At 41.0% G+C, this 14019-nt stretch overlaps 1 protein-coding gene across 3 annotated transcripts in view; it reads right to left on the bottom strand.

The window, feature by feature from the left end:
• Positions 1-10934, bottom strand: part of dipk1c (divergent protein kinase domain 1C) — a 135526-nt gene extending 124592 nt beyond the window's left edge. For all 3 annotated transcript variants that reach the window (XM_072570640.1, XM_072570639.1, XM_072570637.1), the window contains exon 1: positions 10437-10934. In XM_072570640.1, the coding sequence (XP_072426741.1) occupies positions 10437-10625 (189 nt within the window). In that variant the 5' untranslated portion in view covers positions 10626-10934. The remainder of the gene's footprint in view (positions 1-10436) is intronic.
• Between the last annotated feature and the right edge of the window lie 3085 nt (positions 10935-14019).

Raw genomic sequence — 14019 nt, forward strand, 5'->3', positions numbered from 1 at the left:
AATTTCTGGGCTATTACTTAATCTTGTTTCCCAGAAGGAATCTCCTCTTCCCGTTTTTGTTTTGGAAAATATGTCTGCTCTTTCATCTGAGTTGCGCGTTTGAATTCCGTTTTATTTATCACACAGTAGGAATATACCTGAAGCACAGGTGCTACATCTTCTGAAATTCCAAATAAAGCAATAAACAATGACAAATGAATAGCTGAACCAGATTTTCTGGTTAGTGTCATCGGCATCATTTGTTAAAAAATAACTCCCTACATTTGTTACCATTAAACCAAACTCGAGTCTCAGTATCCCCTCCCTTGCCTCATATCCCCAAGTCCCACTTTGTTCCTACTGCATTTTGCTTTTTATTATATTTTTGTCCAATTTTCTCACATTAGGCAATTCGATGTGAAATAAATGTTTATTCATTAAAAGAGATTTCAAGGAAACTATTATAATTTGAAATATAGCCACAGACTGACAATTAAAAGGACTCTTTCATTGAAACATTTGACTGAAAGAGGCTAGAAAGGGACTATTCACAGCAAGATGCAGTTCTTTGGTAGAACCAACCAAATAAATCTTCTTCGCTAAAATCCCCCTTGAATTTCATCCAATTCCCTTCAGAATATTATTACTGTTTGAATCTGTTTCCAACAACCTTTCACTCTGTCCATTCCAAATCACAGCAATTTACTACGTAAAAATATTTCCTTGCGTCATTTTCTAATCTTCTGTAAATTACCTTATATTGTTTGGTGATTGATGCTTTTTTCAATGAAAACAGTATATCTTTAATCGTTGATAAAAATTATTCATGTTTTCAAATACCACTAGCAAATCTCCTTTTAACCTTCCTTGCTATAAGGAAGATAGTCCCAGCACCTCCAGTCTTTCGATATAGCTGAAACCCCACTTTCCTGGTATCGTTCTAATGAATCTCTTTGTACTCTCTCCAAGGCCTTGACATTCCTCCTAAAATTTGGTGCCAGAAGTGAACACAGAATTTAATAAAATCCAGCTGAGGCCTAACCAGTGGTTTATAATTGTCGAGCATAGCTTAGCTACTTTTGCACACTATGTTTTTTGAATAATAAAGGGAAGAAATCCATACTTAATTTTAACAGCCTCTTTATTTTGGTCTGTTGCTGTGAAATAACTCACAGGCCTAAGTCCCTGCACCTTCTTCTCTTCTGTTTTTTCTACCACCAGGTAATCCTTTCCATTTTTATATAGTCCATCATATGTTTGACCAATTCATCACTCTTGAAGTCTTAATGTCTTTTGAAGTTTATTGTTGTTCTCATCATGTCTTTTTACAAAGATTTCTGAATTCTTTGAAATTATTCCCTACATACCCAAGTTCAAATTCTTAATACATATCAAAATACTGTGGTCCTATTAGTGACCTTTAGTGTGTTTAGAACTGCATAGCACCCTTCAGTCAGAGAAACATTATTTATTGCTACCTTTGACTTTTATCTTTATCCTATGCTGCCACTGTCCTTTTTATTCTATGGACTACAAGATTGTTACAATTTTTTGTGTGTGGAATTCCTTCACAAGCACAGATATGTAACATCAACAACAGTATGCTCATCAACTCAATCCATTATTTTATCAAGGAACACATGGTAGTTAGTCAAATATAATTGTCTGTAACAAATTCCTTTTTCACTCTCCTGTGTGGCCAAACTTCTTGAAATGCAAATTATTTTTGTCTCCGATTATTACCTTAAAGTTTCTCACCACTTGTTCAGCTTCAAGTTAGCTGCTTTGTCCTTCATCCTTTCAGTGGAATGGGTGTAACATTGGCAAACATCCAGCTCACCATCACCACCCCCTATTCAACAAGGTAATGAAAACATCTCCCGATCCATCACAACTTTAACCCACATTTCCTTGGGTACCTAGGATACAATCCAGCCAGACTGAATAAATTTTGAGGACTCTTGACTTTTTTAAAGTGCCTCCACTCTCTCCTCTTCTATTCTCTTCAGTATTCCTACTGTTCCCTTCTTTGTTGCTATATTGCAAGGATTACTTTTCTTTATTGAAGACAGATGCAAAGTACTCCTTTAGTCCCTCAACTGCTGCCTCCACAAAGACATTTCCTTTTTACTCCTATTCAGGCTCAGCCACTCATTTATTTCCTACTCTTATTATTTATCAAAAGAATTATTAATATATCTTCTTTTCCTGGTTTATAATTATTCTGTATACACTGTGAATTTATCTAACATGTTTCACATATCCAATAAATTACTTTTTTTAATGTCAGTGCTGTTTCAGCCAACTGATATATGAGAATATCCAGGAGCTTTTTACTGTTGAGGGGACAATGGCATAATGGTAATGATATTAGTCACTATTTCATGTGAATCCACTGGGGTTAGGGATTTAAATCCTACCACAGCAGATGATGGTTTTTCAATTTTGAAATGAACATCTGGAATATAGTCTCAGAAATGGTGACCATGACAACAATCATTGAATGTCATAAAAGTCAATCTGGTTCATTAAGGAAGAAACTGTGTTATCCCTGCCTGTGTGGCCTTCATGTGACTCCAGAACCACAGTGATGTGGTTAATTCTTAACTTCTATCTGAAGTCTCTAGCAATCCATTGAGTTCAAAAACAATTAGAATTGAACAGAAATGCTAGGATTCCCAATGATGCCCTCATCCCATGAAAAAATAAAAGATTAAAACTCAGATTCTTAGATTCCACATGTCTTCACAAGATGTTTTAACAGAGTGTAGTTATGCACACCTGGGCACATGTTTAACATACACACACACACACACACACACAGATACACAGGTATATTTGTGTGGAATTAAATGCTTAAATATATGTAAATGTTTTAAAAAATTATAAATATATCTCCAGATCAAAAAGGTTATCCTCCTTAAGGGAGGGAGAATCGTATGGTGTGAGAAAACATACATGATTGAGGCAGCTAACAATATTTAGAAAACAATATTTGTTTTGAAAGATGTGCACAGTTACTTAATTTTCATGGGTTATGGAACATAGAACAGTACAGAAGGGAATCAGCCTTTAGTCTATCACGTCTATGCTAACCATATGCCATTCTAAACTGATCCCATCTGCCTGCACAAGATCAGAATCCCTTTATTTCCTGCATTTTTGTGTATCTATCTCAATGCCTCTTAAACATTGCTATTATTTCTGCTTAGAGTCATAGAGTCATAGAGATGTACAGCATGGAAACAGACCCTTCGGTCCAACCCGTCCATGCCGACCAGATATCCCAACCCAATCTAGTCCCACCTGCCAGCACCCGGCCCATATCCCTCCAAACCCTTTTATTCATAGACCCATCAAAATGCCTCTTAAATGTTGGAATTGTACCAGCCTCCACCACATCCTCTGGCAGCTCATTCCATACACGTACCACCCTCTACGTGAAAACATTGCCTCTTAGGTCTCTTTTATATCTTTCCCCACTCTCACCCTAAACCTATGCCCGTCTAGTTCTGGACTCCCCAACCCCAGGGAAAAGACTTTGCCTATTTATACTATCCATACACCTCATAATTTTGTAAACCTCTATAAGGTCACCCCTCAGCCTCCGATACTCCAGGGAAAACAGCCCCAGCCTGTTCAGCCTCTCCTTGTAGCTCAGATCCTCCAACCCTGGCAACATCCTTGTAAATCTTTTTTGAACTCTTTCACGTTTCACAACATTTTTCCGATAGGAAGGAGACCAGAATTGCACGCAATATTCCAACAGTGGCCTAACCAATGTCCTGTACAGCCGCCACATGACCTCCCAACTCCTGTAACTCCATACTCTGACCAATAAAGGAAAGCATACCAAACACCTTCTTCACTATCCTATCTACCTGAGACTCCACTTTCAAGGAGCTATGACCCTGCACTCCAAGCAACACTCCCTAGGACCTTAACATTAAGTGTATAAGTCCTGCTAAGATTTGCTTTCCCAAAATGCAGCACCTCGCATTTATCTGAATTAAACTCCATCTGCCACTTCTCAGCCCATTGGCCGATCTGGTCAAGATCCTGTTGTAATCTGAGGTAACCCTCTTTGCTGTCCACTACACCTCCAATTTTGGTGTCATCTGCAAGCTTACAAACTGTACCTCTTATGATCGCATGCAAATCATTTATGTAAATGACAAAAAGTAGAGGGCCCAGCACCGATCCTTGTGGCACTCGACTGGTCACATGCCTCCAGTCTGAAAAACAACACTCCACCACCACCCTCTGTCTTCTACCTTTGAGGCAGTTCTGTATCCAAATGGCTAGTTCTCCCTGTATTCAATGAGATCTGACCTTGCTAATCAGTCTCCCATGGGGAACCTTGTTGAACGCCTTACTGAAGTCCATATATATCACATCTACTGCTCTGCCCTCATCAATCTTCTTTTGTTACTTCATCAAAAAACTCAATCAACTTTGTGAGACATGATTTCCCACGCACAAAGCCATGTTGACTATCCTGAATCAGTCCTTGCCTTTCCAAATACATGTACAACCTGTCCCTCAGGATTTCCTCCAACAACTTGCCCACCACCGAGGTCAGGCTCACTGGTCTATAGTTCCCTGGCTCGTCTTTACCGCCCTTCTTAAACAGTAGCACCACATTTGCCAACCTCCAGTCTTCCGGCACTTCACCTGTGACTATCGGTGATACAAATATCTCAGCAAGAGGCCCAGCAATCACTTCTCTAGCTTCCCACAGAGTTCTCGGGTACACCTGATCAGGTCCTGGGGATTTATCCACCTTTAACCGTTTCAAGACATCCAGCACTTCCTCCTCTGTAATCTGGACATTTTGCAAGATGTCACCATCTATTTCCCTACAGTCTATATTTTCCATATCCTTTTCCACAGTAAATACTGATGGAAAATATTCATGTAGTATCTCCCCCATTTTCTGTGGCTCCACACAAAGGCCGCCTTGCTAATCTTTGAGGGGCCCTATTCTCTCCCTAGTTACCCTTTTGTCCTTAATATATTTGTAAAAACCCTTTGGATTCTCCTTAATTCTATTTGCCAAAGCTATCTCATGTCCCTGTTTTGCCCTCCTGATTTCCCTCTTAAGTATACTCCAACTACCTTTATACTCTTCTAAGGATTCACTCGATCTATCCTGACTATACCTGACATATGATTCCTTCTTTTTCTTAACCAAACCCTCAATTTCTTTAGTCATCCAGCCTTCCCTATACCTACGAGCCTTCCCTTTCACCCTGACAGGAATATACTTTCTCTGGATTCTTGCTATCTCATTTCTGAAGACTTCCCATTTTCTAGCCATCCCTTTACCTGCAAACATCTGCCTCCAATCAGCTTTTGAAAGTTCTTGCCTGATACAGTCAAAATTGGCCTTTCTCCAATTTAGAACTTCAACTTTTAGATCTGGTCTATCCTTTTCCATCACTATTTTAAAACAAGTAGAATTATGGTTGCTGGCCCCAAAGTGCTCCCCCACTGACACCTCAGTCACCTGCCCTGCCTTATTTCCCAAGCGTAGGTCAAGTTTTGCACCTTCTCTAGTAGGTACATCTACATACTGAATCAGAAAATTGTCTTGTACACACTTAAGAAATTCCTCTCCATCTAAACCTTTAACACTATGGCAGTCCCAGTCGATGTTTGGAAAGTTAAAATCCCCTACCATAACTACCATATTATTCTTACAGATAGCTGAGATCTCCTTACAAGTTTGTTTCCCAATTTCCCTCTGACTACTGGGGGGTTTATAATACAATCCCAATAAGGTGATCATCCCTTTCTTATTTCTCAGTTCCACCCAAATAACTTCCCTCGATGTATTTCCAGGAATATCCTCCCTCAGCACAGCTGTAATGCTATCCCTTATCAAAAATGCCACTCCCCCTCCTCTTTTGCCTCCCTTTCTATCCGTCCTGTAGCATTTGTATCCTGGAACATTCAGCTGCCAGTCCTGTCCATCCCTGAGCCATGTTTCCGTAATTGCTCTGATATCCAGTCCCATGTTCCTGACCATGCCCTGAGTTCATCTGCCTTCCCTGTTAGGCCCCTTGCATTGAAATAAATGCAGTTTAATTTATTAGTCCTACCTTGTCCCTGCCTGCCTTGACTGTTTGACTCACGTCTGTTCTCAGCTGTACCCGTCTCAGATCGATCACTTTCCTCACTATCTCCCTGGGTCCCACCTCCCCCCCCCCCCCCCCCCCCTTACTAGTTTAAATCCTCTCAAGCAGTTCTAGCAAATTTCCCTGCCAGTATATTAGTCCCCTTCCAATTTAGGTGCAATCTGTCCTTCTTGTACAGGTCACGTCTACCCCAAAAGAGATTCTAATGATCCAAAAATGTGAATCCTTCCCCCATACACCAGCTCCTCAGCCATGCATTCATCTGCTCTATCCTCCTATTCCTGCCCTCACTAGCTCGTAGCACTGGGAGTAATCCAGATATTACTACCCTTGAGGACCTCCTTTTTAAATTTCTACCTAACTCTCTGTAATCTCCCTTCAGAGTCTCAACCTTTTCCCTTCCAATGTCGTTGGTTCCAATGTGGACAATGACCTCCTGCTGGCTCCTCTCCCCTGTGAGAACATTCTGCACCCTCTCTGAGACATCCTTGATCCTGGCACCAGGGAAACAACACACCATTCTGCTTTTTCTCTGCTGGCCACAGAAACGTCTGTCTGTACGTCGGACTACAGAATCCCCTAACACAATTGATCTCTTGGAAGCCAACGTACCCCTCATTAGAGCCAGTCTCAATACCAGAAACCTGGCTGTTTGTGCTACGTTCCCCTGAGAATCCATCACCCCCTACATTTTCCAAAACAGCATACCTGTTTGAAATGGGTATATCCACAAAAGACTCCTGCTCTAGCTGCCTACCTCTCTTACCCTTTCTGGAGTTAACCCATCTATGTGACTGTATCTGAGACTTTCTCCCCTTTCATATAACTACCATCCATCACATACTGTAACTGTTGCAAATTCCTCATCGTTTCTATTTGTCTCTCCAACCAATCCACTCAATCTGATAAGATTTGCATCCAAAGCATTTATGGTAGATATAATCCGCAGTCACCCTTAAACTCTCTTTAAACTCCCACAACTGACAAGAAGTACATATCACTGTAAAGGCCATTTTTGCTCCTTCACAATCTCCAGACCCAGAAAATAACACTGTCTTATTCCTCTCCAAAAACTGCCACAGGTTAAATTAATAGCTATGGCTTATATTTTAAGTTTAATCAAGAGACTTATCTCCAAAAACATATAATCAAGAAAGAATCCACTGTACCCACTACTGCAGCCTTTCTCTTGAACAGACTTAAAACAACAATTAACTTATCTGATTCTGTGCTGTGAACTTCGCCCAACAGTTCCTCTAAGATTAGCTGTGAATTTCACTGTTTGTTCATTTTCCCAGATGCACCCTGATGTCCAGCGATACATGAAATCAAACAGCAAAGGCAGTAACTGTGCAGGTTTTCTCTCTCTCTCCTGCACTGTCCTCACCATGTGTTTCCTTTGTCTGCTCTTCTCCCTTTTAAACTGGTGTTGTTTTGACTTTTTTTTCCCAAAGTTCCAAAACAATGCAACAGCATATAAAACACTAATTACTGCTCCTAGAATTCGAGGAAATCACCTCCAACACCTAAAACTGCTACCACCTTCCCTGGCAGTGTATTTCAGGTATCAGAAACTTGCTGTGTAAATGACATGTTTTGCATATCTCTTTTAAGTTTTTCCCCTTTCACCACAAACTATGCCCCATAGTACAAATATTTGACATTTCCACCCTGGGAAAATGACCCTATCCATGCCTCTCAATTTTATGTATTCCACCAGGTCACCCCTCAGCTTCCTTGCTTTCCATTGCTGCTTTGGAAAACTGAACTAATTATGATTTTGTGTATGAAGAACACTTTATACATGCAATGAGCACACACACCAAATGAAATTGAATTGTACAGGGAGACAGCAATGGTTTTCCTGTGATATTGCAAAAGAGTAATTAAATACAGACTTTATAAAGTTTCCAATGGGCTACTCCTAATCTGTTGCTGGAGCGGTCACATTGTCTCAGAATCAGATGCACACTTTTACCTCCACACCCACCTGAAATTCAAATCCAATACATTGTCCTTACCAACAGTGGACTAATGACTAAATAGATTTGTTTCTGCACCCAAACATACGAACAAAATAAAAATTCTTATCCGCCTATTTTGTCTTCTAAGCAGCCAGTGGTTCAAGTAAAATAGAAATCAAAAGTTCCGACTCTATTCTGTTTTGATATTTTTATATAAAAACAGCCACAGTTACCTGCAAAGTATTCAACTGTGACTCCCATAAGTACTCATTAGTGTCAGTTCAATTATAATACTATGATTCTCAATGACCAAATTTACAAACAGCACATGCTAGAAGATAGGAATAGTCTGTCTTACTGTTGATTATTGAAATAATCTTATTTGACATGAGAACACCAACTACAAAATTAATTTCATTCACTCAATTCATTTATGCAACAAGAATTAGACCATCTTTAGTTGAACACTTTACTTACAGGACAACTGCAAAGAGTGACACTGCCACAGGCTGGAAAATGTAATCTACAATTGGTGCAGTCTCTGAATCCAGCTAATGGAGGTTTAGTAATTCAATTAGAATAATCTCCAGGAGAGGCTAGAACTCGGGGACCTGGTTTTAAAATATGGGGTATCTCACTTCTATCAGAGGGTCTTGAGTCTTTAGAATTCTCTTATCAGCGAGGAGTTGGAGGCACGCCATTGAGTATTTTTAAGGGAGACAGAGATACAATATGAACCAGAGAGTCAATGGTTACTGGAGACAGGAATGTGGTGCTCAGGCCATAGGGTGATTGTTAGCTCAGTGTTGGGAAGGAGAGTGAATCCAATAGGTGGGTTCAATTGCTGCCCAGGCTGAGGTTACAACATCTCCCCTTGCCTGAGGCATGGTTGCCCTCAGGTTAAGTGATCACCAGTTGTTTTTCTCTCTCTCTGTTGAGAAAGTAGCCTTATGTTCAGGTAGGGCAAGGGAGACTTTACCTCTACCTTTACCTTTGATCTTACTGAATGGCAGAACAGTCCGTAGGGGTTGAATAGCATTATCCTGCTCCTAATTCTGCCAGAAAGTACAATCCTATCTCAATGTGTAGACCTAAATCAGTGGCTACTAGTAGCCAGTAAGGCAATCAGTGGAATTTGTTTGCACATTTGGTGAATGATATTTCGAAAATTATACCAAACACAAATCCTATCCCGTTTCAATGAGGGGGGGGGGGGGGGTGGAGTGATTTGTTTTAAGTTTTAAACGCTATTCTAAACTACCGATCTCGCTAAATATAATTTTCCTCGGGGCAGACTTTATTTATCTATTAAAGGCAAATTTATTTCTAGGTGACTTGCAAGGAGCTTGGTGCAGAGGCTTCTCCAGCTTCCCTCCACTGCTTGTTCTGCGATTACAACGGATAGAAATCACATTGTTAGGTGGGTGGCGATAAATAACCAAAAATAAGGTTAAAATTACTTCGCTGTGGTGACGGTGTTTACAAGCAAGATGAAAGTTTATGAAAGTTGGTTCGGTGTCGATGCTCATCCTTTGCCGGGACGGGTTGGGTTGAGGAGGTATCATTAGTTACCCTCTGAATCACCTCCTCACAGACAGTCCGTAGCAGAGGCACCGCTCGCTGTCAGAAAGGGGCCCCGGTTGCAGCAGGGTAATTTATCTTCAAATAGAAACTAAAAGACTTTTAAACCTGTATAATATTTTAGTAACTTTTTTTGAATAGGGATAAATTGCACTGATTTAGTAACTTTTCAAAGATGCAGATTTATGCAAATAACCACAATCAGAGTCATTTATTAATCTCTCACTTTAAATTAGGTTACAAAGCGGACTCCAAATAAAGCTGCCACATCCTTCTTGTCTGTTTCTCAGCTTTTCGTAGACATTGTGAGAACTCCGTGTTACTCAAAAAAAAGAACAGAACTTATTGTGCAACTTGGAGGCGCCTAATAATGTATTAATGATTACTTATTTTGATACCTGATGGTCTTACATAATTATCCGATTTAAAACTACCTATCTCCCACTTCCCCGATTTAAAAAAACTGAATAAATAGACTTGGAGCATCAAATCCTGGCCGACATACAACATCAAGGGAATCCGAGGGCTTTGTTATGCAATGACGCCTAAATTTCGGATTATTTTGTGGAAAGATTTACTTATTTTTCATGTAACACACTTCTCTTAGGATAGAACGATTAACCGATAAAGTGTAAAGAATAGGCTTCTGTTCATTTGTAAAATTGCATCCTCCTGATGGGCGAAGTCCAGACATTCCCGCATCAATGGTTACTGCAACAATTAGTTTCTGCACATCTGTTTCACCCATTATATTGTGAAAGTTTTTTTTTACCAGTGTACGGAGGATCCCTTTACTCCTCTGATCAGTGCAGTATTCCGCGAAAAGACTCCTGCGGATGAAGATTGACGCGTTCAAAAGCAGCCAGCAACCGATCCACAGGAGAAAGCCGAGGAAAACAGGTTTCCTGAGCAATTTCGCTCGAAACTGCCTAAAACCAGGAGTCCAGATAACTGCAGGCATGGCTCCAGCACCTTCAGCCTTCAGCCACCTGAACCGAGTGGGGGAGAGCTCGGTGTCCTGACCGAGCTGCTTTCCAATGGACCCGACATCTCTCTGGGCCAGCCTTCAGATAGCCACAAGTCTCTGAACGTCCCAGTGAAGCTGCAATATTACAGTCACAAGCAATCAGAGTGGAGAGAGCCCTTCCCATACATCGCCTGCGAGATGCCACCCACACACCACATCAGTGTGACAGCCCAGAAAGACAGGCAAGAGACGCAGCAAATCCTCCCACCGGCCCCGCTCACGTTTATCCCCCAAGACTTTCATTTCTCCTGGAGGTTCCCAGATTGCTTTTTGCATTTAAGTCACGTACTTCCGCATTTTCACTCCCCCCCCCCCCCCCCCACCTTCCCCCAACCCCGAGTGCCAGAATCAGACTGTTAAGTGTATCATAACGTTTCCCAGTGGGACCTCACCCTGTGTTTCACATTTTTTAAAAATTAGAGGTTGAAGAAGACAGAAAGGAAAATAAACTTAATTAAATATCATTTCAATTACCGCGATTGGATGAAATGTCAGTATAACGCTGGAGGGAAAGGATAAAGGTATATGCAGAATTACGTGGATTGTCAAGAACCTCGATATCTGAGGAATATATTGTCATCTGAGAATCTGCGACTTGTTCAGGCTCCAGAAAGAATTCCATGTTTCGGTCAGAAAGTGGAAGGACCAGTTACACAGCAAAGCCTCATTAACACGATACAATGAAGAGCTTCTAGCCATTACAGAAGGGATACCCATAGGTTTGATTTGACATGTGGGCCAGTCTAGTTCAATTTTTGCTCCTTGATCCCTTTGCATCCCACGAATATCACTCAGAGGTAACTAAATAACAATGTGAAGTGATGACCAGATCACCTTTTTTTGTGATGAATTGATAGATATTGGTCACAACACTGGGAAGAACTCTCCTACCCTCCTCACAGCAGATTTCACATCTCCCTCCCCTCCCAGAGTAAAGGAGGATATTGCACCTCCAACAATGCAGCCCACTTTAAGTAGTGCTTTGGAAAGTCAGAGTTTGGTTTACACACATGTCCTGGAATCAGCTTAGGACATTTCATGCTTCAGAGGTTAGAGTGCTATCAATTTTACCACCATGCACTATCAATTCCTGCACCATTGCACTCAAGTCCAGCTCAACATTGCTTAATACCATCTTTCCATTTTATTCTGCCCGGGCTATGCCTCAAATTTTTGATCTGAACAATGAATTTACTGATTCCAAAATTTAGTTGCCAAAATCCCTCCACTCCCTCCTGCAGACTTCCTTATAGATCCTGTCATGCAGATCTGCTGACAGCCAGCTGTTTTACAGCTGCAAGACTAAGCTTTTAAAGCAGAGTCTTGCTTTTCATGGATAGATTGAAGTGAACTCCAGCTATATCTTGGTCTTCCATACTACATGAGTCACAGTCTAACATTACAGGGTAAATAATTTAAGACTGAGCTGCGGAGCAAATTCTTCAACCAGATAGTGGAGATCCTTTGGAATTCACAGTTGAGACTGAAACATTTTAGGATTTCAAGAAGAAGTTAGATAAAAGTCATTTGGGGCTAAAAGTATCAAAGAACATGGGTGCTGAGTTTGATGATCATCCATGATCATATCAAATGGCAGAGCAGTATTAAAAGGCCAAATGACCTACTCCTCTTCCTATTTTCTATACATCTATGTTTCCTTTCTTGTCCGTTTTTCCCTAAGAAATGGAGAGATGATTGCAAATATAATGGCAATGCCACTGGACTGGGTAATCCAGAAGTCTTGACTAAATGCTTGAGAACGCAACTTGAAAGTCCATCTTGGCAGCTGATGGTACAAGTCAATTAATAACAACTGGGCTTAAGAGCTGGTCACATTTAAACACTGGTCAATGCTGCAAAAATGGGAGTATATCCTTTCTCCCCTACATGTGCTCTGCATTCCTGGCGAGGCCGGGCTTGGATGATCCAGCAGGAAATGAAGAGCAGCTTTGAGGAATGGAAAGGTTTGAGTGCAGCAGTGACCTGAATACAAAGGTAACCCTGATAGCTAAAACCTGGTTCACTAATGCCGTTTAGGGAAGGCAATTTGCCGTCCTTACCAGGTCTGGCCTACATGTGATCTAGACTCACAGCAATGTGGTTAACTCTTCACTGCATTCTGATATAGCCTAGCAAGTCACTCCATTCAAGGCCAGTTAGGGATGAGCAACAAATGCTGACCCCAATCCTAAGTTGATATGAAATAACTAAACCTCTATGTAATAATAGATGATAACCTTCACCATTTTTCACTTTGATCCTCTCTTTAAAGGAGCAAAGGGCCAATTAGTCAACTTTGTCGAAGGGCTCTGCTCAATGATTCGTCCTTTGAAAGCAGGATTCGGAGTCCCACGGTATGTGTGTACCCAGTACTAGGCTGAGTGGTACCTCAACCCAGTTTGAAGGTATATGGTAAGGATGGTACAGGATTCAGTTGTTGTGAGATATGTTGGGGCTAAAAGCATATGAAGAAAACACAGGATGTTTAAGTTAGTGGATAGGGTGACAGGTGAATAAGGGTGCTAACTGTATAAAGTGTAAGGTGGGTAGAATGAGTAGTGGGTGAGCTGGTAGGTTGATGACTGGGTTTGTGGATGATTGCATAAATGAGTCTGGTAATGATAAGAATCGGGTTGGAGGCGAAGGTAGGGTGGATGATCAGGGTTTTGTGAGGTGTATGCAGGGTGGGTTAGAGAATCATAATCGGATGGGAATGGAGGTGGGGTTGAAGGATCAGTGGGGGTGTGGGGACCTCTGGTGGAGGCTGAGATGGTGTGTTGAACTCTAAAGATTGTTGCAAATGCTTCAGCCTGATGTTTTTATTCTGATTTTCTGAGCTCTCCCATAATTTACTTTTATCCTGGTTGATAACCTTCCTGCTGACACTGTTCCAGGAAAAGAAAAGTCTTGCATTTGCATTACGCCTGTTATGGCAACCAGTCCTTGATAGCCACTGAAATAAGTTTATGAAGCATTGTCATCAGAGTAATGCCTTGAAATAAATGGTTTTACACATGGTACATATAAGGGGAACGGTCAGCAACACAATTAAAACCATCATGTGTAGATACTATGTGGGGTTCTGTGAAAGTCTATTTTTGAGAAGAGGCTGAAGATTTAGCGGGCACACTGAGTGCATTCCCAGGAGTAAATTGGTCCCTCCAGTTGGAAAGCTGTCAAAACATCATCACTGCAGGAATAAAGACCTGTGATAATTTTCAAGAAGAAAGACTCTGATAAAGCATAATTGGCCTGATGTAGTAGACTAAGTCTTATTGCTTGATCTGTCTCGGCAGTGTGCAACATTTTCAAGGAATTTAGCTTCTGA

The sequence above is a fragment of the Chiloscyllium punctatum genome, chromosome 5 (genome assembly GCF_047496795.1).
Source record: "Chiloscyllium punctatum isolate Juve2018m chromosome 5, sChiPun1.3, whole genome shotgun sequence".
Taxonomy (NCBI): domain Eukaryota; kingdom Metazoa; phylum Chordata; class Chondrichthyes; order Orectolobiformes; family Hemiscylliidae; genus Chiloscyllium; species Chiloscyllium punctatum.